Source organism: Dromaius novaehollandiae, chromosome 2, assembly GCF_036370855.1.
Source record: "Dromaius novaehollandiae isolate bDroNov1 chromosome 2, bDroNov1.hap1, whole genome shotgun sequence".
NCBI classification, from domain to species: Eukaryota; Metazoa; Chordata; class Aves; order Casuariiformes; family Dromaiidae; genus Dromaius; species Dromaius novaehollandiae.
In genome coordinates, this window is record NC_088099.1 from 138,877,927 (window position 1) to 138,903,328 (window position 25,402).

General features: G+C 39.2%; 1 protein-coding gene across 8 annotated transcripts in view; it reads right to left on the bottom strand.

The window, feature by feature from the left end:
- Nucleotides 1-25,402, bottom strand: part of SPIDR (scaffold protein involved in DNA repair) — a 211,514-nt gene that overhangs the window by 62,487 nt on the left and 123,625 nt on the right. For 5 of the 8 annotated variants that reach the window (XM_026102982.2, XM_064507566.1, XM_026102979.2 and 2 more), the window contains 2 exons: nt 8,834-9,053; nt 6,822-7,081 (listed from right to left, as the gene is read on the bottom strand). In XM_026102982.2, the coding sequence (XP_025958767.2) occupies nt 6,822-7,081; nt 8,834-9,053 (480 nt within the window). The remainder of the gene's footprint in view (nt 1-6,821; nt 7,082-8,833; nt 9,054-25,402) is intronic. The other 3 variants (XM_026102983.2, XM_026102980.2, XM_026102984.2) reach the window with 1 other exon arrangement.

Consider the following 25,402-nt stretch of genomic DNA (forward strand, 5'->3'; position numbering starts at 1 on the left):
TAGTGAATCCCTACCCAGTTTGACATTGCTGACTTTGTTTGACTGAGAGAAATGGGACAAGAATAGCAGGTATTGCAACCAGTAAGGACTTGAAAGAGACTGGCATGTGAGCTTAAGACAAGTTCATTAAGTGTTACTAACATTTATAAGTTACATCCCAATATTAAACAATAATGCTTACAAAAAGACATAGTAACTAAGAGAGTCTCCTCTAAAGAGCTTTATTTTATTCTTTTTGTTTGCTGTATCTTAATCTTTAATATTCTATAAAAGAAAGTGCATACAAGATTAAGATACAGATGGAAAGGCACCTGTCCCAACAAGAGTCAGCTCTTCCGAAGCCAAACAATACAAATATATCTCTTTTACATTTACTAGAGTGTGCACATCAGTTTTAAAACCACACAAGATGGACTCTAAGCTACGTAAGATGGACTTTGGGACAAAAGACTTCCTTCTTTCCCAAAGAGTAAGATTATGTTCATACCAGCCTTCCAAGAAGTACTGATTTGACATATCCAAACAGAAGCTTTTTCAAAGCTGATGACAAAAAGTTATTCCTAACAATCTTCATTTTCACTTGCTATTGTAATTAAGTCTATACTGATGTTTCTTTGCACATCCACTGATCTATGCAGATATTAAGTGTGTGCATACAGAGAGTGTTTACCTGTCCAAGTCGCACAGAAATTACATACAGTATTTAGGTAGTTTAGATTTCTCTCCCAGCTGTTAACTCAGCGTGTGTCCATCCAGGTATTTATAACATTTATCACTGCTCATGGCCCTTGCCTTCTGTACCATGGTAGCAAGAAAACAAATTCCAGAGACACAATCTGGCTTTTATAAAAGTTTTGGAGAGCTGCTCCAGCATGACTTTAACACTCCCTCCAGGTCAGAACTGCAGTCATGCATTTAGTGAAAGATAGGGGTGTAAAACACACATGGAGGATTTCTGCTCTCAGTTCTGTCAGCCACATAACTTTCAGAGATACAAAAATTCAAGGGGAAGAAAGGTCAAAAACAAGGGAAAGATTCCATACCTTTTACGTAGGCCATCTTGGAATAATTCTTGACAAATAGCAGGTGCTGGAAAATTACTATTCCTGGTTTCAACTAGACAATGTACAACAGCACATACCTTGATTGTGGCTCTAGGGCTGGAAAATTACATTCTCAAATTGTTGCCTTTCTACTCCTTAAATTGGTTTCCACTATAGGATAACATATGAGTGACTGTATCACTCTTCCCCTTCCCCCCCATTTTTTATATTCTTTCCAAAATGATTTTTCAGTGGACAGACACATAAAATGGACAGTAGTGGGAAAGGAGGTGTTCAGGTGCAATAAAATTTCCCCAGGTTACTAAAGCACTGTTTGCAATCAGATGTGGGAAGAGGGAAAAAGTACAGTTGCAAGACGAGTGGTGGTGAATGCACAACTATGCATAATGATGCTTCCATATGGCTCTTCCATAATATTTATCTCTGTACATAATTTACATATCTCTGGGATTTCCCTATCACGGGAAACCTACCAATCAGTAGAACTACTCCTCTTTCTTGACCAACAAAAGAGTCTTTAGAGGTCCATCTTCTGTAAACATATGGACACTCCATTGATCAGTCTAAGCACTTACTTTGACTATGGAGGAAATATGAGCTAGCAACCAGTGGCACCAGTGTACCTAGCTATACACAGAAGCATGAACACAGTGTTGGACATCACCCGACAACTGATTTCTGTTCCTGCACGTTTACTTTCCAAAGAGACTGAATCTGTGTCATGCTTGAGGTCTGCCCTGGCTACCATCTTCTTGGGACTCTTCTTCTGCACCAGCAACTTTACCACTGTCCTGACATGTTTCAGAACAATAACAATTAAAAAAAATAAATACTTTTTATTTAATTGTCTATTCCCAGCACAGGGTCTAAACCCAGTGATGTATGTTGGGGGGGGGGGGGCTATTTTTTCCCCCTGTACTGAGATAAAAGTGCTTTCACCTTGCCCTCAGACAGAATAAGATTATGTAAATATTTAGCACTGAAAAATAAACGGTAATGTCAAACTAACAAATTGTTGTACTACACTGGCACTGGAAGAAGCCCAAGTTCCACCTATCCAACCACAGCATCAGCAGCAGGGAAACAGATTTTCAGGGCTATCTGGGCAACAACACAGGGAATCTTCGATGATAAACATATAATACAGTTTAATGTCTCAGCTGGACAATGTGATTTCAAAGCTGTTTTTCCAACAGTCATTTATCTTTACTCTCTGTTTTGGTGCCTGAGTTTGAGAATTACAAAAAGAGCAGGGTGGAGGCAAAAGGGAATAATCCAAGTGTGAGGGAGTCTTAACTGTGCTCAGAAAAAAAAAATAAGGCTTCGAAGCAGAAGCAGGTTACTAGATCTTGAACCACAGCTGCTAGGAGAACTATTACAAGACTGTCAAGTAGCAACTAGATGACTTTGCAAGAATATTAAAAACACATATTTTCACTTCTGAGGAGGATCTGAAAAGTGGAAATCAGAAAATTTCTAGCTTATGGAGTACTCTCTACTGCACTTCAGTTACCTATTTCCTGTTTATTTCCCACTTGAAAAATCACATCCCAGAAACATAATGTAATTTTAAAAAACTTACATTTATGACCATTCCATTTAAAATGTTTTGCTGAAAAACACAAAAAACAAATGGAATGCTGTAAACAGATTTAAGTCGGCCACAAAAAACACACTGACAGATGTTAGCATCTGTGAACATGGATCTTTATGACAGTCCTTTCCAACGTGGGCTTTTTTCAAAAAACGAAACCTCCGCTGTTTTTTTAAAAATATGTCTTATAAAATTCAAGCTGAGTACTCCTTACCACAGGTATGACTTATTGATATACCAGTGTACTAACTTGAAATGCTAGTTGTAGCACTTGACACTCAACTTTTACTTGTGAATGCTGCCAGACAGGTTGATACATTGACTGCTTTTGTATTAAGGTAAACAGCAAGCATTATTAGATGAAGAAAGAGAGGAAAAAGGAAACACTATTTTGAAATGAATCAGTTTCACAGGGTTACTACTTGCCAATAAAACCATTTTACACAGAATTCCATAGGCAGAGAGTACATAGGGATTTGCAACAACTTGCTAGAGCATAATCAATCCCAGCAACTGACTGTAACATTTCTGTGGTCCTACTCAAAAATAGAAATGTTACTTTCCCCATGCTTCCATTTCTTCCAGAAAACTACTGCTCAGACAAATGCTTGGCTGTTCTAAATATTTTTCTCCCCAAGGGTCCTGCTTGCATGGTAGCTGGCCTTTCTGTGTCTCTAAGATCTGGCAAGTAGAAAACAAAATAGAGAGTAAAACCAAAAGAATTATTGATGACTGGAGGAGGGAGGCTGATTACATTATTTTTTAAAGTAAACATGTTGTCTTTCTTTTGATCTTGGTACAGAATATTATTGTGGGCTACAGTGCCAACATTCAGGTGGGAAGTAGGTCAAAACAATACGCCAAGAGAAGGGAATGGAAAATTTCTTTACTCGCCCACAAAGATTTTAAAATGTGGATTCACAGCCATTGCTAGCATTGTTTTACTTTAGAATTGCTTAGCTTTTCCTCCTTAATAGACAACACCCTCTTCTGTCCAGCTCCCTAACCCAAATTTTTTGAGCCTTCTGACTGGTTTAACTGCCTAATAGTCCTAAAAAATGTGCCTGTTTTAGTCTCACTAACTACCACACAATGATCCCTGTCCTTTAAGGAGTAAAACTGACCAACTCTATTTTTTGCAGAACTCATGTGGCCCACTCAAAACAAACAGATACTGGCAAAAGCAAAATCCAAATTATACACTGCTTTATCCCAGGAACACAAAGTACAAGGTTGACACAGTGAGTCAGACACCTCAACGCCAGAAAGCTCCTCAGGTTGACAGGATTCTCTTTTGCACTTGTATATGTATAGTCAGGGCTCTTTCAAAAAGAGTCAAAATAATCCGTTTTAGACAAAAATGTGTTGCATCATTTAGAAAGGTCTCTCTCCGATCAGAGGGGAAAAGGCAGCAAAAAGTATGCCAGGAATGTTGGGAAGGGGCAGTCAGTCATGGCAAGTCATGTTTTCTTTTTTTTTTTCTCCTTCAACCTCCTTGAGCATGGAAAGTTCATTTGCGAGAACATTTTGATCTCTGTATTGGTTTTCATCATCCTAAGAAAGCATATTTCAACTAAACAGACTTTAAAACATCACACATTCATTCGTCTATCCATAAAGGCAGTATTCTACATATTTATCTCTATGAACAATAGAGGCTAGATACAGGTAGGCATTACCTAATTTCTAGCACTTTACTCATTTTAGTTTTAAATAATTCAAGGAACCAATTTCCCTAAAAGGAAAATCGAGGTTTCTCCCACAATTTGCCACTCCCCTTCTAGAAACTGAACAAAACACATCACTTTCCCTGTTCCATATTTAATTTCATGCCTCTTTCATTCTACTGTTTTCATACGTCCCTTGGCAACAACATCTAAGTTATCGTGGAATGCTATAAAAAAAGATATGCAATGAAATAGCCTGTCTAAAACACAAATAAATTAACTATTCATCTGCCTTGTAACTAATTAGAAAATGATGTTTACAAATCAATGGATTCTCTCACTCATCCTGCTTTCTAAAATACAAGTGCTGTTTTCAGGGCTGTTTTACTTTACAAAAAGAAGTTTAGCAAAAAAAAAAAAAAAAAAAAAAAGTTTTGCTTTACAAAAGAATGATCCATTAGTTGGTTCAAAGGACTGCCAGGGGGTGTCGGACCTATTCATTCACTATCAGGTGATAGACAGATATTTTTGATAGACGACAAAATCTCATATGGATGCTTATCAGGTGGCATCAGGTGATACCAGGTGGCAGGTGATGAAGTAGGACTAGGTGTTTGCCACTCCTCAGTCTTTAAAAGAGGTGGTCCTTCTCTCCTTTTCAAAGGAGTAAGCAGGCTGATTTTTCTCCTCAGGGAACACAGATCCAGATGACAGTCTGATAGCTGCGAGCGACAACAACCGAGCTCTTTTTTTGAGCTGGAACGTCTATAAAATTTGAGGGACTTCCAAGATTTAACAACTGCACATGAGATTATCCAGCTACTGCATGTACTCAGAAGCAAAGGATCCCCAATTTTTATTTTATTTCTATTTTGAGTTTGCTATAAGAAGTGCAATCTTGAGCTTTCTGTCAGCTTCACCCCATTCCTGCGAAGGGTGTGGACAGAAGCAGGCTAACTACCTGAAACTGTGATTGCAAGTTAAGTAGTGTTTTTGGTTAAGAGTCTAAAAGGAAACATGGAGAAGGTATTATCCTTTGAACTCAGCTAGAATTGATGGAGTTAACATCAATTTGAATTACAGACTGTCAGCTGGCCTGACTTTTGATCAATTGTAGCCTTCTGAAAGAAAATCTACACAGAGGAACACTGTTGTCAAAATTATTAGCTTGAATAGATTTGGTGCTGATAAAGTACTTTTCCCTCACTTTTTTATCATAGTACGAACCAGCTAAAGCAACATAAAGCAATGAGTTCACACAAGAAAAGGTATCAATTGCTTTTTAAAATTGATTTAAGTTAAATTCAATGCAAACTCCATATACGTAAATGACCTTTTATAAAATAATGAGGACAAGGGTGTTGTTAATTAATTTTCTATGGTTGACTGACTATGTATTTTAGGAAAGAATTAGCCTCCTAAATGCTTGGGGAGAAAGATTACTGACTGGTGACTACTGTAAATTATCCAGTGGCATACAAGGCAGCAAGAGTTGGAGAATTCCAGTATTTCAAAACCTCATGTTTTTTGTCACTCATGGGACCTGTGAGCATGCTATTACCAGCAGCAGGGTGGCTTGGAGGAACTCAAATTCTCCAAACCTTTGAAGAATCCCTTCAAAGCCTATTGCAAATTATATCTAGAGAATTCCCAGTGCGACCCTTTAAACTAATTGCAATCTCCATTCAGGCCCTAAACTCTGCAGGAAGAGAGAATCTCCTAATATTCTGAAAAGCTGTACTCAGAACGCTGATAAAAGCTCTGCCACTGTAGCTTACTTCAATAAGCTTCCCGAGTGAAAACAAAATTGAGTGCATCTGCCTCATAAAATTTTAACACGACATGAACTGAAAGTTAACACGAAACCTAAAGGGGATTCAGTAATAGACACAGTGATCTTAAACCCAGAATTGCTGAGAAAGACTCTGAAATCAGTCTTTGGCCTCAAACCTGGAGGAATGTTAGGAAAAGAAGGAAAGGGTTCAACAGCTCAGTACTGGTCAGAAGGGAGAACTGTCTGGCATATCTTTTCTATTTTCATTTCTCCATCTCTGTATATACTCCTCTTCTGTCTCAAAAGACCACTCTGTGAGCATAACTTACCTGCAGGGCATATTGGAGGCTGAATTAGATAAACTGGAAGTGGTTGATATAACAGTTACTCAGTGACTCTCAAGTAATAGTAAACATCCACAGTCATCAATGGTTCTAAATTAACTTCCGCCTGATTCATTTTCAACCTTCTGTCATCTGTTGCTACAACACATGAACTGCAGGCAAAAGGACAAATCTTTCCCTCCTCTGGGCAGCACTAACTGTATTTCACAATAAACTGATTTAAAAAATGCACCATCACCATCGAGGACCTGCACCTTGTGCAGTGTGCTTATCCCCTGCTGAAAGAGGACTAAGAACGGCAGTTCCACATTCCCTCCTCCTTGGGCTTCCCACGTGTTACAGCCTCACCAGCAAAATGCCATGCATCTTGTTACTCACCTAACGTTTCGTTGGTCTGAATTTATGATGGATGCTGCATCAGAAGGCTTCTTTTCTTGAACCTGGCATCTGAAACCTTCTCTTGCAGGCAAACAGTACACCCTCTGGATAACCACTCGTACCTGCACTTCTCTCCATCCCGCTGTTCCCTGACTTTCCACCATTTCAAGCAGAGAATCATTAAGAGTACTGTGGGCTAAGGGGTGCTGTTCAGAATCACACTTGTTGCAGCTTTGTGTAGTCTCTGGACTACAAGCAACCTGGTGAAGGAAAACCCATTAGCAGAAACATTTCATGGGACTCCAAAATCACGTAGTGCAAAAGAGTAAAACTTCAACATGAAAAATGACCACAAAAAGTACAAGGTTAGTTTCAAAATACTTACTACATATAAACTAACTTACAGACTAATGGCCAGCATTTGTTGTGGATATTTAATAAACACTCACGAGAGAGTTCAGCATACAGTGCTCTCCTGTGTGAAACTCGTGCCCTGGATTGAACTAACTCAATCCATGAAATAGTGGTTACGCTAGCAGGAAAACAGAACTGGTATTAGCATTTATCATTTTTCTCCTTGAATTGAGTTTCCTTTTTACTTCTAAGATGGTCTGATTCTTCCTCTCCTAGAAAAGAATATAATCCATCTTCAGTGCTCCAGCTTTCAGATTAAGGTGAAAGTAAATAGGTGTCTAGTTTTACAGGTCAGTAATTTAGTCTTCCGACTTACAAGTTTCAATGTAAAAGAATTAGATGATTAATGAAAAGTAGAAAACCTTAATCTCTTTTGCTACTTCCAAAATAAATTTTATGAATAAAATTATGATATGTATTGCCTTAGTTTAAACAAATAACTTTATTAATTTTTATTTTAAAATAGATCTCTCTCTTGCAGTAAAGTTGGTATCATGTGGTCTATCACATAGGTTTCTTCCCAGCAAAGGCTGAGTTTCCATTTCCACAATGAAACCTGTTTTTTAAAAAGCTGGATGCCAAGAAAAGTTTTTGGAGTAATAAAGACCTTGTTATAAACACTATGCACCAGTAGAAAAGGACACTTACAGTATTTAAAAGAAAATGCTGGTGCTATGCTACCTCTCGTCCACAAAGTTGTTACAATGAACTTGTCTACTGAGCTTCAAATGAAGTATTTTTGTTTGGTAGAAAATATGAGTGGAACCAGTAAACTACACTGGTTTTGGCATACCAAAGTAGAAGCTGTTTAAAAGGTGCAGTGGCTGCAGAAATAAGAGTAGGATTTGATTTATTTAACTTTTTCATTCCCAGGCCTACAGGGAGAATTACATATAAGGCAAATAGAAAATGCTGAGACTCAATATTGTTCATCAAACTTTTAGGCCAAACTTCTCTAATGTTAAGAATGATTTTGGGTGGCCAACATAAAACCTTTACAAGGCCTTTATTTTCAGAAAGTGCTGGCACAGAGTATTAGAAAACCAGATCCCTTAAAATATGTCCGCTTGCACAACCACAGTTAAAGACATGCACAGTCAATAGTAATTTCAATAGAAACAAAGTCACAATAGGGAAAAAAAGAAACAAGGAGGGGCTCAAGGCGGGGGTTTACCAACTGATACTTTAAAGAAAAGATAGGATTGATTAGGAAATGAGTTAAGAAATGGGAGTGGAAAGGGAATATTTATTAAAAATAGTAACTTGAGTCAGTTAATAGAAAAGGGATTTTGTTTCAAATAAAACTTGGCTATTCAGCTGCAAAGAATAAGAGAAAAATCAATGAAAAACCAAGCTAGAATTACTATTTAGCACAGTAGTGAGACTTCAGCAAATAACTTCACATCAGTTCAGCATCTGGATGGGCCAAAAGCCTCTGCTAAGAAAATATTATTTAAATAAACATCACATTATTCAGCCTTGGCTAAATGAAAGGGGAAACTGAACAGGTCAGTAATTTAGAATTTTTGTTATGATTTTCAAACATCTGTTCACCAACTTCTTATAAAGTGCTCAACTGCAAACAAAACGAACCTTACCTGATTTTTTGCAGATTCCTGGGGTAGATCATCTTCAGGGTCACTTAATCTAAATGTCTGTGCCAAAGATATAATATTCTTTCTAATAAGCATCTTTGCAGGACCATGTGTCTTCTCTCTTGTCTCTGAGTGTTCACCAAGTAGCATCTTCTGACTGAAGTATGTATTCATGATGACAGGAACATTTGCATTTCGGAGAAGTAGTTTTTGCCTGCAAAAACTACAATTTAATTGGCGTCAAATGCATTACAAGTTATACTACAATAAAACACTTTTGAAAAATATGCCTTATGCTGTATTTCTCTCCCCTTTGTTCTATAGTCCTCATTAAAACACCCGAAGGTGAGTTATCCAAAATGTAAATAAACTATCCCATCGATCTAGCCAGCTCACATCAGTCTCATCAGCTCAGGCATAGCTCTGTGCAAGCGCAAGGGACAATTTAGGGCTGGGAGCAGGCTGAGTTGGCAAGGCCATGAACCTCACGCGGCTTCATGCAAAGCCTGCTTGGTGTCCCAGCATCATCGTTCCGGATGGGACCAGGTCTCTGGACCACCGTTACAGTAGGAGCCACGACAGATTTTTAATTTTGTTTCTGCGCTGGCTTGGCTGGAGCCGGTCTGGCCTTTCAGAGCAGGCACCCCTCTCTGCTCAACACGTCCCATGGACCACAGCATGCCAGCTTGCTTCTTACCGCCGCCTCTGGAGAGCCGATCCTTCCTCTTTCTCCCATCTTTTTCTAAAAGCAGAATCTTACACTTTTCCTAAGACATACTGCATACTATTTTGCCTCAAAATCTGTTTCCTGCGTGTTTGTTGCTGTTATAAACTTGCTCTCCAAGAGGCAGTTTTGGTTTTTGGTGCCAATGTAAATTCCCAAATAGCTTCACATGCAGCAGTTCTTGCCTAGCTGATTACAGGAATGGTTGGAGAATCGCTAAACACAAAATAAATTAACGCAAAAGCATGCCTGGATGTTGATGGTTTTTCACATTACTATCACAATCATATATTTAGAAAGACACTTTCTATACTCACAGGATACAAATCTAATGCAGTCAGTTAACGAAAACAATCTGCAATCTCATTTTCTAGAGACAAGCAAAAGAGAAATAAAATCCACTTACTGTGTTTATTGCAGGCTATGTTTTTCTACTATTAGATTTGTATCATTTGCAAGTAAAACAAGGTCTCCTGCCTTGGCAGCAAAACTGAGCTGACCTGAGTTCAGAAGTAACCTCAGGACTTGAGTCTCCAGATTGCTAAACAGACATGTTATGGAACCAAAGCAAGTTTTCGAATCTATGACATTATTTGTTAAAATGCAACCACACAAAGCGAAAAAAAACCCCCCAACAACTCCCCCCCCCAAAACCCACAAAACCTTAAAAATTATTTATTTCTGATCTTGACCAGACAAGCGTTACAATATGGGTTTGTAACAAACTGTTTCACTCTCTGCAGAGTGGATAGCTAAAGGGAATTTAATGCATACATATTTTCAAAACAATAACAACAGTTGCAACAAGCTATTAAATATAAACCCCAGGTATTTTTTATTTAGAAAAATAACATAAGAAAATGGGAAATAGTTCTCTGCCCTTTGGAAAAAAGCATACATTTAAAAATAACCTTGCAACTTAAAACTGTAACTCATACACATATATTATAAAAAGATGTACTGCTTTCCATTTGTGAATATTCACAGAAATTATGATTTGAAACAAAATAATTCCACAGAAAAATCACAGCATAAAACGAAGTAGTGAACTTCTTCACAATGCCTTACTACCACTTGCAGACTCTTGAGGTCTGAGTGAGTAGCTCTTCCTTTACGGACACTCAGTCTCTTGACTCCAGGAAACTTTGGTAACAGAGTGCCAATTAAGAAAAGTATGATGGTAGCTCACAAGGCTACCAAATAGCTATTGGCTGACAAATTTCTGCATTACAAGATTAAATTGAGGAATTAGCGTTTTTTTCCCCTTCATTTTTTAAATGGGTTTTTCTTCCAGATTTCATGGGCTATCCATCTTTTAGATATTAAACAAGTGGCTACTGAACCATATATCTCTGACCAGGATGGTTTCAAACCTATTAAATATATAATTCATTAAAAATGAACTTGTGCTATAATAATCTTATTTTTATGTCAGCAAACCAAGACATCTCTGATAAGATTTTTATGTCTGAACTGTCATTACCCCTTCTCTCTGAAGAATAAAAATGTATATACAGCTTGCAATGAACCTCAGAACAGTTTGGGCTGTCTTTGCCTACAGATACGCAACGAAAACATTAGCACCTACTTTCTTGAGACTTCTGCATTCAGACCCAAAATAAACAGGAAATCTCTCTGAACACGAGTCTGCCACGTCACTAAATGCCAAAAGAATGTTTGCTTGATCTAAATCATCGCGTTCGCTAAAAACACTGACGCTAATAGCAAATCGTTTTCAGGAACTCTGAGGTTTATGGTTTTATTTTTATTTTCCTGCTGCAGATATGTGATCAGCTTTTCTTTTTCTCCCTTTTTTTTAAGCCAGGTAGGTTTTACTGATACCCAAATTACGTGCACCATGGTTTTGCTATGCCTATGCATTCCATGTCTCAATTACTTTTATAACCACCAAGAGCTTTCTCTGCTTAGTTTTACATGGGTAATACTGTAAATTAATGACCAGTCAGCATTTCTGCAAAGGAAAGAAAAAATATAGATAAACACACTTTCAGGAAAAGTCCTCCATTTCTAAGAACACTTTCCCTAATAGATCACTTTGTTTGGAGCTGCATACCTGTCCACAGACTTAGCAGTCACTCTTCAGCTCACTCAGTGGAATAATCAGAGTAGTCTACTTATTTTTTTCCTATTTTCCAATGGGCAGCTTTCTCCCAATAAGAAATGAAAATAACCAGCAATAAATAGAAACAGTAACCAAGTAAAATGAAAGAAAGAAGAAGGAAGTTTATAATAAGCTCCTTTATTTTTATATAGGTGGATGACTAAATGGAAATATTATATATACGTTCTCCTCAAAGAATAACTATAGTTACACAACTTTTTAAGTGAGAAAGCCAGCTAAATACATTCCAAGTCTTGGAAACAAAGCAAAACAAAAACAAAATATTCCTAAGAGAATATGTTCAACAGAAACTGCAACAAGCCACAAGAAACCGTAAATAAAGCAAACATGCTTTAAAAATGATTAAAATATACACCAGTTTAAAACAGTGAAATGATCGAAGGAAAGTTACTTTTCTCTAAAACTTTTCACTGTAGAAATACATTTTCTCAAAAACAATGTAAGATAAAAATTAAATGAGACAAACAACCCATAATAAATAGGTAGGAGCGCCTTATGAAGTACCTCTCCCCAAAAGAGGAAAGCTTGTTCTCCGAGATACTGCTCTGAAATTTTTCTTGACCCTGTAACTAAAGAGACATAAGACAATGGACCGAAGATGGGCACAAGCCATTTTCAGCCTTGGGGTATTGAACATATGAATTAATTGAATGAAAACACCTTCCTTTTCTAGAAATTCTTCCTAATATTGCTCAGCTCAAAGTAACTCTGCAGGACAGGAATTTTGATCATCATCATTACAGAAAACTCTGCTTTGTCACTGTATAACGTTCATGAACTCTTTATAACAAAAGCGATGGGGGTAAGAAAAAACACACACATCTTTATTCTTTCTGTCTGCTTGGAAGACATGGAGTCAGACAAAGAAAGCTGGAACAGTCTAAAAAAAATTCAGTTCTACAAGCATTCCTTGCTGCCCTGAGCTGCAGGTATTGCCCATGTACCTGAGGCACCAGAGCTGATCACATGAGCTTTCCCAATCCGTCCCGACTGTAGCTTCTTTACAACCAGAAGTAAGCCTATTTTTTTCACTTTAACGCTGGTGAAATCAAGCACATACAGAGCAAGCAAATATGCTTACCTGATGCACTAAATGGGGGGAAAAGACCCCCTCGGGTCTTCCCGCATCGCTGTGTATTCTTTTCTCTGCGTCGTGTTTATGGAATGGGGCCTCTGATAAAATATTTTTCCCATAGGAAAGCAAAAGGTCTGTAAAGAGCCTTAAAGATGGCTTTGAGAGTTTTCTACTACACTCTGTAGGATGAATTTAACAAAGCGTTAAAAAGGTATTGCCAAGACTTCCATGCTCTCTCTTAATTTTCTTTTCTAACCCCTTCACTGTATTTAAATGCTTACTTTCAAAGAATCAGAAGGACACATCATGTTACAAGACACATCATGTTACAATGTGAAGAAAATAAAGTTCATGCAGTCTTAAAAGAATACCTCTTTCATTTTCTTCTTGCTCAGCAAAGTATATTTAAATCTCGGACTAGCAGTCCACTTCCTCGCTAACTGCCTTTAGAGAAAAGGTCAGTTGTAATGACCTGAAGTAGAGATTGTGAACTTTCTACACTGCAGGACATTTTTTTTCTCGTATTTAACTTCATAGACAATCAACAATTGCTGTAACCGGTTGCATGATGAAGTAACATGAGGCAATAATGTTATTTTTTCTTTTCCAGCAGCAGCTTCCCTCTCCTAGGATGTGGCATGCTTTTTCTCTCCCTCCCCCCATGATGAAAGGGCCACCCAGCAGAGTGGAAGCCAGGAAGGTGCTTGCCTCCTTCCCTGCAAGCCATGGTCTCTTGTCGCTTGAGCTGTGAAATGCTACATAAGCTTATAGCAAGGAACAGGCTAAAGTAGCTGAAGCTTGAACTTGAGGCAGGGTCTTAATCCTGTTGTCAAACAGTCGTCAGGTTTAGGCTGTGGTTTGCCTCATGCAGCCGCTGCGCTTGCTTTCTGTCCACGCTCGCCGGCAGTGAGAAGTGCCGAATCTATGGCAGCAGTTAACTAACAAACCACAGACTTCCGCCGAGTTGTGCTGACATCAAACAACGGGGCTGGTTCATGAACTCAAGATGACTTTGGAGCACTTTAAATTTGAGAACATTTTTATGTTTGCTTACTTTGAGTATTTTATCTGGGTTCTTTTCTTTCTTTTACAACATGCTGATTTTTTTTTGAAAAGGGCACTGTATTAATTGAACACTTGGAACACTTCAGTTTCAGTGCATCTTGTAGGTTGTTATGAAACAGATTCATTTTGAGCCTCAAAACATTGCTTCCTGGGTAAAGATTTAATACCACCAAATAGAACAGCGCTCGTACATGCAGGTTAAGAGCATCTTCGAATCCAACGCTGCTCCCCAGGAGCACCAGGACCCTTTCCCCATACGCATTCCATACAAAGGCCATCCCTAACTTCCCAGGAATCACTTCTTTTGCTCAACATGGAAGAAGTTGACTGGGAGCACTCCTGTTGCCCTTCCCTTGGGGTTGAGGGTCATTTGCACTGTTTTACCTGTGAGAAATTTTAAAATGTTCAAGAAATGCCTGAGCACTATAACTAAAACAAGCAAAAAAATAAAACAAAACAAAAAACAATTTCCCAAATCCAGACAGATCTCTGTCCACTCACCACCCAAGGACTGTCTTCCCAGTATTTAGCCCAAATCAAAAAGCCGTTTGGAACAGATCCACCTTCTGCCACATCTAGAGACTGCCCAAATACAGAATGTACTAGCTAGCAAGAATTTCAACATGAGCAACATCCATGAGTGTCTTTATTCATCAATGTGTGAGTAATCCCACTACTCACATGTGAGTGTCCATCAGTGTCATTTACCATCACTTGAGTGAGCTATGTCAATAGTAACTATGCTTACAGGATAACAGTATCATAAGCAAAATGCAAAATTTCTTCCCCTGCCCCACCTCAAAGACAGAAAACAAAAAAATCAACGATCATTTCTCTCTTTGAAATTATCGTATTCCAAGCAACAGACTATAATGGGACACAGTTCTCAGGGTTGATTGTACTTTTTCCTCCATGAAGAAATACTATTAACTATCTAGATCAAAGTCCAGAGTCACATATGCCAACTGTAAATTCTCAGCTGTGTCAGATCTCCAAAGAAATGCAACTTCAGCACCTCAGAGTAGTATATCAGCAGAGGATATACCATTAAAAAGCTATACAGTCTACATTTAAAATGTGCTTTTTTAGTAAATGATGCATTTTATTTGTGAATACATAGATAATTATTTTGCTTCCTTATGGGAAAAACACTTTATTAGAGGCCCCATTCCATGAACACAACACACAGAAAAGAATACATAATAACACAATGTATATATTGTTATAACCCAAACTCTTACCATTTGTTCCCCAACTTTAAGTAAAAGGTAAAATTAAAGGAAATCACTAAAACATTACAAGTAATTAAAGTACATCTTCTTTATTGTAGCATAAGTTCTTTCTACAAAATTATATTGTTCTTCTTAACAAAATTATTTGTAAACCTAAGAAATCATTCCAGCAAGAAATTACACTACACAAAGCTAACATTTTTATCACTTTATCATTTTATTAATTTCAAAGTAATCTCATAAAGTAACCACTGGCTTGCCATAGTACTGCTTTGGAAATATGACACCCTGCAATATGAAATAAGTTGTATGGAAATTTTCATATTTAAAAAGAGCTCTGCTATAAAAAGCTTGTGGTTAAAATTATGCACTATTACATCACACACCCTGTGCTCTCACCTCTGCAGTGAGGTAGTGCCCTACGTTCTTATCAGAAAGGATGTACACAGAGTCACGCAGAGTCACAGTCACAGAGTGGCTGAAGTTGGAAGGGACCTCTGGATATCAACTAGTCCAACCCCCCTGCTCAAGCAGGGTCACCTAAAGCACATTGACCAGGACCGTGTCCAGATGACTTTTGAGTATCTCCAAGCAAGGAGACCCCACAACCTCTCTGGGCAACCTGTTCCAGTGCTCAGTCACCCTCACAGTAAAGAAGTTTCTCCTCATATTCAGATGGAATTGCCTGTGTTTCAGTTTGTGCCTGTTGCCTCTTGTCCTATTGCTGGGCACCACCAAGGAGAAACTGGCCCCATCCTCTTTACACCCTCAAGCTACTTATATACATTGACAAGATCTCTCAGTCTTGTCTTCTCCAGGCTAAACAGTCCCAGCTCCCTCAGCCTTTCCTCATATGAGAGATGCTCCAGTCCTGTAATCATCTTCGTAGCCCTGCACTGGACTCACTCCAGTAGCTCCATGTCTCTCTTGTATTGGGGAGCTCAGAATTGGACACAGTACTCCAGATGTGGCCTCACCAGGGCTGAGTAGAGGGGGAGGATCACCTCCCTCAACCTGCTGGCAATGCTCTTCCTAATGCAACCCAGGATACCACTGGCCTCCTTGGCCACAAGGGCACATTGCTGGCTCATGGTTAACTTCTTGTCCACCAGGACTCCCAGGTCCTTTGCCACAGAGCAGCTCTCCAGCAGGTCAACCCCCAGCCTGTAATGGTGCATGGGTTTATCTAGACGCAGGACCCTGCACTTATCTTTGTTGAACTTCATGAGGTTCCTCTCTGCCCAACTCTCCAGTCTGTCAAGGTCCCTCTGAATGGCAGCACAGCCTTCTGGGGTATCAGCCATTCCTCCCAGTTTTGTATCGTCAGCAAACTTGCTGAGGGTGCACTCTGTCCCTTCATCCAGGCCATTGATGAGTAAGTTGAACAAGACTGGATGCAGTATTGACTCCTGGGGGACACTGCTAGCTAAAGGCCTCCAACTAGACTGCACCGCTGATCACAACCCTCTGAGCTCTGCCATTCAGCCACTTCTCAGTCCACCTCACTGTCCACTCATCTAGCCCACACTTGTGGGCTAAATGAGCTTACCTGTGATAAGATAGCTTGCCTGTGAGGATGTTATGGGAGACAGTGTCAAAAGCCTTGCTGAAGTCAAGGTAGACAACATCCACTGCTCTCCCCTCATCTATCTGGCCAGTCATTCCATCATAGAAGCCTATCAGATTGGTAAAGCATAATTTCCATGTCTTCTGATGTAGGAAAATACAGACAGATATCAAAGCGAATCTCATCCAGCTCCAGGAAATTACTATAATACTAGGCCTTAACAAGGTTGGAAAATACAGAAGTTCCTGAAAGCCTAGAGCTCTCCGGTCACTTGCTTCAGCTGTAAGTAACTTGAAATCTCTACAATTCTAGACACCTTTCATCATGACAAAGCTTGCCCTTCAGCACCAACAAACATAAAACCCCTTCACAGCCTGCACTTGCATACAATCTAGCATGAAAACAATCTCTTGAGCTCACTAGGCTAATATTTCTGAGACAATTTAATAAAAATCTCCTCCAACTGTGATGCTGAGACTTTTTTAATACCTAGTGCATGTCAGGCGCAAAACAAGTGTTTTAAGATTTGAAGTTCTACTAGAAATCTGTTTAAAAAAGCTTGCACGCAACAGACCATTAAAGTAGAAAGGTATTTTGTAAAAAATCCAAAACAAAAACACCCCTCCCCCCCCACACACAGTTTGAGGGTGTTACAAGTAAGTAGGGAGATAAAAATATCATGGTTATCTTTTCATAATCGAGATGTTATGAAATAATTCCAGTCTGCGTGTTCACCCTTTATATCAACTTCTGTCTGACTAGCCATGAGCTCATCACTCAAAAGACTTATTCTGTGTGCTCCCAGTGCTAAACTGCACGTAGGGTTGGCTGGAGATGGCTCAGTGAGGATGGCTGCAGCCAGCAGGAAGTTCAGGGATATGTAGTAGGGATTCTGAAAGGCAAAAAAAGGAAGCGAGCAAACTATAAAAGTTACATCATATTACAATTCACGATGAATGTTAGAGACAGCACAGAAATGGCCATACTGGTGTCAGGCCAAAGGCCCATCTACCCTGTATTCTAGCTTACAGCAGCAAACAACAGATGCTTCAGGAAGACTACAAATATAAAAGCAAGCAGGTCGTGAAACTTCCACAGAATACTATCCTATAATAACTTCTAATAACTTTCTGCTTAGGCAATTGCTGAGGCAGAAAAAGTCTCTTTGTAGTTAATAGTCCTTGGTAGATTTTTCTTCCGTGAGCTCATCGGTCTGTTTTTTGAACCTTTGTAAACGTCTGGCATCCACAACATCCTGCAGCATCCACAGTCTAATGCTCTACAGTCTAATTATATGCATGTGAGGAACCACTTCCTTTTGTTTGTTTTGAATTTGTCACCTAGTGGTTACATTGCTGCCCCCCACTTCTTGCTTTGGAAGAGATGGTGAACCATCATCCTTCTGAATGCACTTCCGAATTTGGACCTCTACCACACCCTGTCCCAGCCACTTCTTTTTCAAGGTGACGAGCCCTAGTCATTTTAGTCATTTCTCATAGGGAAGCTGTTCCACACCTCTCCTTGTCACACTTCTCTGATATTTTCCCACTTCTGCTCTGTGTTTTTGAGTTGGGGGACTAAAATTGCAACCTAAAGATGCATCTTGAATTTCTACAGTGACATAATGATATCTTTGGCTCCTTTCCTAATAATTCCTGCCATTCTATCTATTTTTCTGGTAACTAGATGAAAAATAAGCAGACATATTAATGAAACTATGAGAACTCTAAAAACTCATTCCCAAATCGTAACCACCCAGAGCCCACCATTTCATATGTGTGCTTTTCATTTACCTACAACAAATACCTCATAAGAGAGATCAGATTCTCCCTCTGGCCCCAGTTCTAGAGTGCTCTACAGGAGGATGAACATCTTCCCATGTCCATAGGACAGTGAAGACCACATTTTGCCATCAAAGAGGAAGAAAAACTGCATAATATTCTGTTGTACAGAAGCTGTCCAATTCTTTTTTCCTTCCTAGACAACATGACACAATGAAGATTTGAGGCACCAGGTCCCACCAAACACTTGCCTGCTTGTGGTGGAAATGCGAGCAGCAGGGCTGCCCTGCTACGATCACACAGCTTCATCACCTCGAGGTACGAGAAGGAGCTGCTTCCCAAGCCCGAAGAGCTCTGCAAGATACATCCAGGCAGCTGAGGGCCATGCCTTAGAGAGCCGAACCAGAGCTCAGAGTTTCTTTCCCTACTACTAAATGATCAGTGTACAAAGAGTCAGGATACTCGATTGGTTGATTCAAGTTTGGAAGATTATCAGAGAAACTTTAACAAATAAATTCTATTTTAAAATAATAGTTTCTACAAAATGGTAAACAATGTAAGAACATCACCCTTTCCTTCCCTAGAAGTTTTGCATTTGCTATTCAGAAGGACATTTTTCCAGTCCATGCTGATACATGCTCACAAAAGTCTTCATATGCACAGTAACAAGAACAAATGCTCTTCCCTGAGCAAAATACAATATTCAAAAGACAACATATGCATATACTTAATTTTCTTTATGTCTTAGATTATTAAATTTAATCTTCCTAAAAAAAGCATCAGACTTGTTCTTCTACTCTTGCCCTGTTCTGGTATTCTTCTCTGGGCACCTTCTATTGTTTTTTGAGCAGGACATGGAGCAAGACAAACTTCTGGTCCTATCTAGAGAAATTATTTCTTACACAGATTAAAAAAAAAAAAAAAAAAGAGCACTTAGTACAGGACCAGTCCCTCAAACTTTACTTGCCCTTTGTCTCACCACTGATAGCTAACAAAAAAAAGTATCTAAGGCAGTTGCTAATATGATTGCTACTTCATTGCCCTGGTCTGGATAGGTTTCTTTGCGATGTAAGAGACTTCTTTTAACACAGAAATAGGCCACTGGTGTCAAAAGGAACTAATAAAATCTCAAGCTAGTTTTCCTGGATTATGTTCTGTACCACTCCGAACATAAAGGGAGAGTGTTGTTTGCTCTTCAGTTATGGCCACTTTATCTAATTGCTTTATAATTATGGACTACAACTCAGAAACGCAGTCCCGCCCAGGGTCCCAGCAGCAGCCTGTGGCAAACCAGGCCACTTGGCCACCTCGTAAAAGCTCTGGAAGGTGCCAAGAAGGCACTTCAGGATTTGTGGCAGAACTCCACTATTGTTCCCCATACCCAGCTTCAGAAAGGTGTGATTACAGCAGGCTCCAAGGGAGCCTCTGCCACAGGCTGAGCTGACTCAGTGCTCAGCTCCACCAAAGCAGGTGGTAGGAGCCAGCAAAGAGATTCATGTCTCATTTCTGCTCTCAAAAAGGAAGGGTCAGTTTAGATTTGAGGCCAGCTTGATACTCAGGTTAATAAATTACTTTGTGAAAGCTGAAAATAGAGAGTCTACAAAGCAGTAAAAGATGCCAGTGTGCAGACTACCTCCTACTGTGTAGGCTACTACATTACATACCCCTTCCCTAAACAGAAGGCAACTCTGAGATCATAAAAATTCCACTGGTTCACACTTGCACTTATCCTGTGCAAATCCAACAGTATATTTTGAGAGTGATCTAGCAGGGAAGAAAATACTTCTAAATTATACCACAAAAGTCACAGAAAAATAGTTAAAACATGACCATGTCTGCAAGTAATGTTTTAGAAACGTTTTGTAATGTTTTAGAAAGGTTTTCAACTTGTGAATGTTTCTTTCTGAATATTAAAACGTAAAGTGTATCACCATTAATAGTGTGGTAACTTTTGTAATATGGAATGCGCAGAATACACATAGGATGCAAACTTTCCAAGTTACTCTTCTATTATATAGCACAATTAAAACATACATAGTCATAAATCAAGGTATTTACATTGCACTATTTTTGTGTATAGGCTTGAGAAAAGCAGCTTGCTTTGAAGGGAGAACGGAGATTCAAAGTTGGCACTTTACAAATGCTCTACAGCATCATTTTAAAGGAGAATTGACAATTTTTTCACCACATTTGGTGCTACCATTAAAAAGTCTATAACAAAGGTAAAGGTAGTACAGATAAGCCAGCAACACTTTAACCCACGTACCACATAAATCTGTTCAAGCAAAGTCAGAATAATGGTGCTAAAACTGGAGTCTAGACTACTGCAATCCACCCACTGCAGTCATCAATGTAAACACAAAGATAATAGTGGCAAGAGTGGGAACTTTTTTCTACAGAAATATCCTGGTGTAGACACAGATTCAATGAAACATGCCGTATAAGGGAAGTCAAGAGACTAAGCCTGCCAGAGAAACACTGTTGTTCTATGATAAACAAAATACCTTTCTTCTTTTTAGGGTGGAAAACAGCCATCAGTATATGTACTTTAAAGGTTATCACTCTCATGAATTATTTTCAGAACTTCATTTACTTCTTTGTAATAGTGCATATCTTTCCCATTAAATCAAAATAGATGGAATTTGTGGCATTGCTTTCTCACAGCTGAAATAAAGAAAAACCCTCTGAGAAATAACATTTAAAGTTAGATACACTTATTAATCCTGCCTTCATTTTGCTTTTTTGAATTGAGAGCAATATTAATATTCCCACATTACTTTAAAGATATAATTGTACCGAACCAATAACAGTTCTCAACTTAATACTGAAAGTTCATATTGTTGGTCACCAGGTCATTGCTCAGCTTTTGATTTGTTTTATTTCATTGAACGCTTGCAATAACAATTACCACTAGATCATGCTGGAGTGAATTTTCCTGCTGTATCACACTATTTTTACATGACATACTCTTTGGATTCATGCAAGAGCACTGGTAACTTGGCAGACCAAACTCAGTAACGCAAAGATGCCAACCTCGTATTTCCCTTCAAAACCCTGAATTGCTTCTTTTGTGGTCCCATTAGCCTTTAAAGACTAAACAGCTTCAGTAAGTTCTAGGTTTACTTTTCCGTTTCAAAAAATATTTATTTCTAGAAGGAAACAGTCTTTTCTACTTAAGATAGAAGAAAATTACAGACATAGAGAGGGAAATAGAAAGGCCTTACTCCTTTTCTTTTTTTTCTTTTTTAAACTTACACACAGCTAAGCTTCTATTTATTTAAAATACTTCAAGGTCTACCAACCAAAGAAGCAAAAAAACAAACAAACAAACAAAAAAGAAAAATCCCCCAAACCTTCAAAGTTTATCTACCACAATTCTCTGCATTGCACAGTCTTATGAATATAGCTCCTTGTAACTCATTTTAAGCCAAGTTGAAAGACAGGGGAAAATACTAGGAAAATCATTACGGACTAAAAAAATAAAAACAACTTTTCAGAACAAGAACAAGATCTATATCTGTACCTTCCTATAGAGTCTAACAAAATGGTACTGTAACCTAATCCATGCCTGGAACCACTGTCATAAATACAAAAAAAATTCTACAAGTCTGCTACAAATGTATCCACCAAAGTGGTGAGCCATAGATAACCTTTACAAATTGGGGAATGTCCTACTAGCAATGAAGTAGTGCCTTGTGCTCCTAGGTGAAGGGCCAGTTCGTAGACAATCTGCTTCAGCTAAAGAGCTCTGCAGGAGCAGGGCACTCCCAGAGGAAAGCAACCTTTGGGCACCTGGCTATCTCTTACTACTGCATCCAGCCCTGCCCTGGGGAAAAGAACAGAACCAAAGCCCTTGAAGACGTGGAAAAATACCTGTGCAGACATACACATTTTAGAGAAAACCAGTGAGACAGACAACCAGAGGAAGGTATGCTATTATGTAAATCTTGGTCCTGGCAAAGAAATAAAATAAAATAAAATAAAATAAAACAAAACAAAACAAAACAAAAAATTAAAATTAAAAATTAAAATTAAAATAGAAAGAGATTTAAAGCTAAGATGAAATTCCACAAATAGTGAAATTAGCCAGTATAGAGAAATGTTTATACAATAAAGGGTGAAACACATTTTTTTCCACATACATTTCCCAAGTATACAATTGTAAGGTAATCCTGTGCTTAAATATATCTTTTAACATTCAACAAATAATGCCATCCTTATTCACAGGCCTGGAATCTGCATACAAAGTTACAGAAGAAAGGATTTTGCAGACAAATCTGAAAACCTGCAAACCTATAAAAGGACTGCCGACTGACTTGATTATAAAGAAATCATCACATATTTGGATTTTCTTCCCAATACTTTTCCCTGTACATGTAACTTCACTAAAATCACAGCAAATGTTGTTTGCTGTATCACAATGCAACAATAAGGCTTTACATTAGGCACACAGGATCAAACCAGCCCCGGTTTCTGAGTCACAGGTAAAAATATCAGAAAAATCTCTTTGATAAAATGATGAAGCTCCAGCAAAACCAGCTGCTTTGGCTCCCGACTACTCCCGCTACAACTGAAGTACCAGCGGTAAGAAACTACCTTCTGCCACCAAGGGAGGCATGCTTGTGCCGGCTGACACCCATGCCTTCCTGAGCCAGAGGTCTTCATCTTTTCCCAGCCTGGTGGCCAGACTCCTGCTGCTCCAAGGGCCAACCCAGGCTGGCCCAGCCAGGCCAGAGGCAGCCTGCTGCTTTCAGTCGCCCCGGCTAAGGGACAGGCGCCGTGCGGCAGCCAGGCCATCGCCACCCCGCTTTCCGGGGGCAGCCGCTGGGCAGGGAGGCAGACAGCATTCGGTGTTCCTGTGCACTTTGCAAGTCAGGATGGACCCAAATAAAAATGAATCTGTTGCTCAACCCCAGCATTAAACAGCACCCAAAAACCCCGTATTCTTGTGTTCAGTTTGGCAAGTAAATCTATTTAGGATACTGCATTTCAACACAGGTTTATACACTTGGTTTTACAGCAAAGTTGCTTCTCTTCTGTATTTTCCTCTTCAAGATTTCTAAAAAAGATGAAATACATACCTGAAACTACACAACTATCTAGTACAAATACTTTTCAAAGAGGAGTCTTAGGGCTGATATCCTGTATGCAAATGTGCTCAGCTGAAAAAATGTGCAGGGCACGATTCCCGGACTATAACGCAACAAAAAAAAGAAGTTCCCTGGCTTAGTAAACACCAGAGGGAAGATGCAAGGGATTCATCAAGAGAAAAGAGGCCGTCCCGTAACTATAGCATGTGCATATACCCACACGCACACAAGTGCACTCGCTTCCCTTCCCTTTCCGCCCCCCCCACCGGGGAGGCAGCCGAGCACTCGCCACATCCCCCCCAGGGAACAGCTCTTCAAAGATCTGATACGTTTTTACATTCAACGGACTGCATGCAACGTTCCTTTAAAAAAATATTATCTGTTTGCTGGCTTGCAGCGTCACAAAGATAATATTCACATCTATGACCCTGACTGTCTCTGGTCAAGAGGCAGAGAGATTGTGCAGACCACATTGCTTTCCCTGGGACGCCAGCCAGAGAAGGGCACTGCGGTCTCAGCGGAGACGGCCGGAGCCCTGGGCCTTAGGCTAATGCCGCTGCCACTCTGTCAGGGCTAACTACCGAAAGGCGAATGGGATGGAAAAGGAAACTTCCAGTCTTACACCTAGGATACTGATGTGAGCAACAAAAGCACTGGTGTTCTCAATTTTGGAAGAGAATGAAGACGAAATTTTTTTCTTTAGAGATCCTTACCTCTAAATCATTTGTCTTTCCATTTTTCTTTCTCAGTTTTATCCTCTAAATTCCTACCCTCCCCAAGTATCTGCCAAAATATTCATATCTGTTTTTTGCATTGCAGTTGCATGTACACAGGGGCTGAAAATCATTAAAGAAACTTGTTTAAACATCGCTTTGTTGTTCTGATATTGTTTGGCAAACCAGCTATACAGAGCCAAACAGTATCAGAGAATCTCCTTCAAAAGCCTGATTCAGCTATGGCAGCACTTATTTTAAACTGGTTTTAGCTTACTTCATTCTTCCCACAAAAACGTGCCTAAGTGCATTTGAAAAAAAAACTGTTGTCAAGTGCAGAAATACCACCTCTGGCTTTGGGAGTCCTTGAACTAAAGTTTGCTGAAGGCTGGCAGGTTAATCCAGGAAAGAATCATATGTGTTTGCCCAGTTCTTTGATTTCCCACTGGCATGCACTCTTGGAGATAGGATGCAAAGACAGACAGAACTTTGCTCTGATCTGATCTGGCTGTTCTGTTCTTCATACCCACCACATTTTGCCTCCATGCCAATAAAGGCACAGCCTAACAGAAAGATAAATCATGAGAAGCCGTTAAGCATGATGCACATTTTTTAATACTTCTCAAGCTCATCCCACCGTGACAGTATTCAGTATAACGCCACGTTGCCACAGACCATGACCACAACTGATCATATAACGACTGTAAGAAACGTACGTCTGTATAGCTACATACACGAGTACATAAATCCAGCATTTCACAAATTTGACACAGAATACATAAAAGGCTTGAGACACAAACAGCTTTCACTTTATTTTACTCTAAACTTGTTCTGGTACTACCATTTTTGTTTAAATCTAGTCTGCCAAGGTTAGAAAATTCTTTGAGAAAAATTCAAGACCCTAGTAAAAACCAAAAGTTCTGCCTAACAGCACATTTCAGAAAACTGGTGGCCTTTAAAGGGTGTCCTGAATGTCTGACTATTTCTGATCAGGAGAGCACATGTTAATCCAGAAAGCCTCTTAAAGTCATCTAGGTAGTTTCTCTTCCGTACTGTCAGGGAAGGTATCTGGCTTAGGGACACAGGCTAAACATAATTGTGGCAGTTTAGCAGTCATTTGCGTAGACAGTTTCAAGCTACTTTTTTAGAGTCTTAAATTATCAAAGACAGTCCTAACAGCCA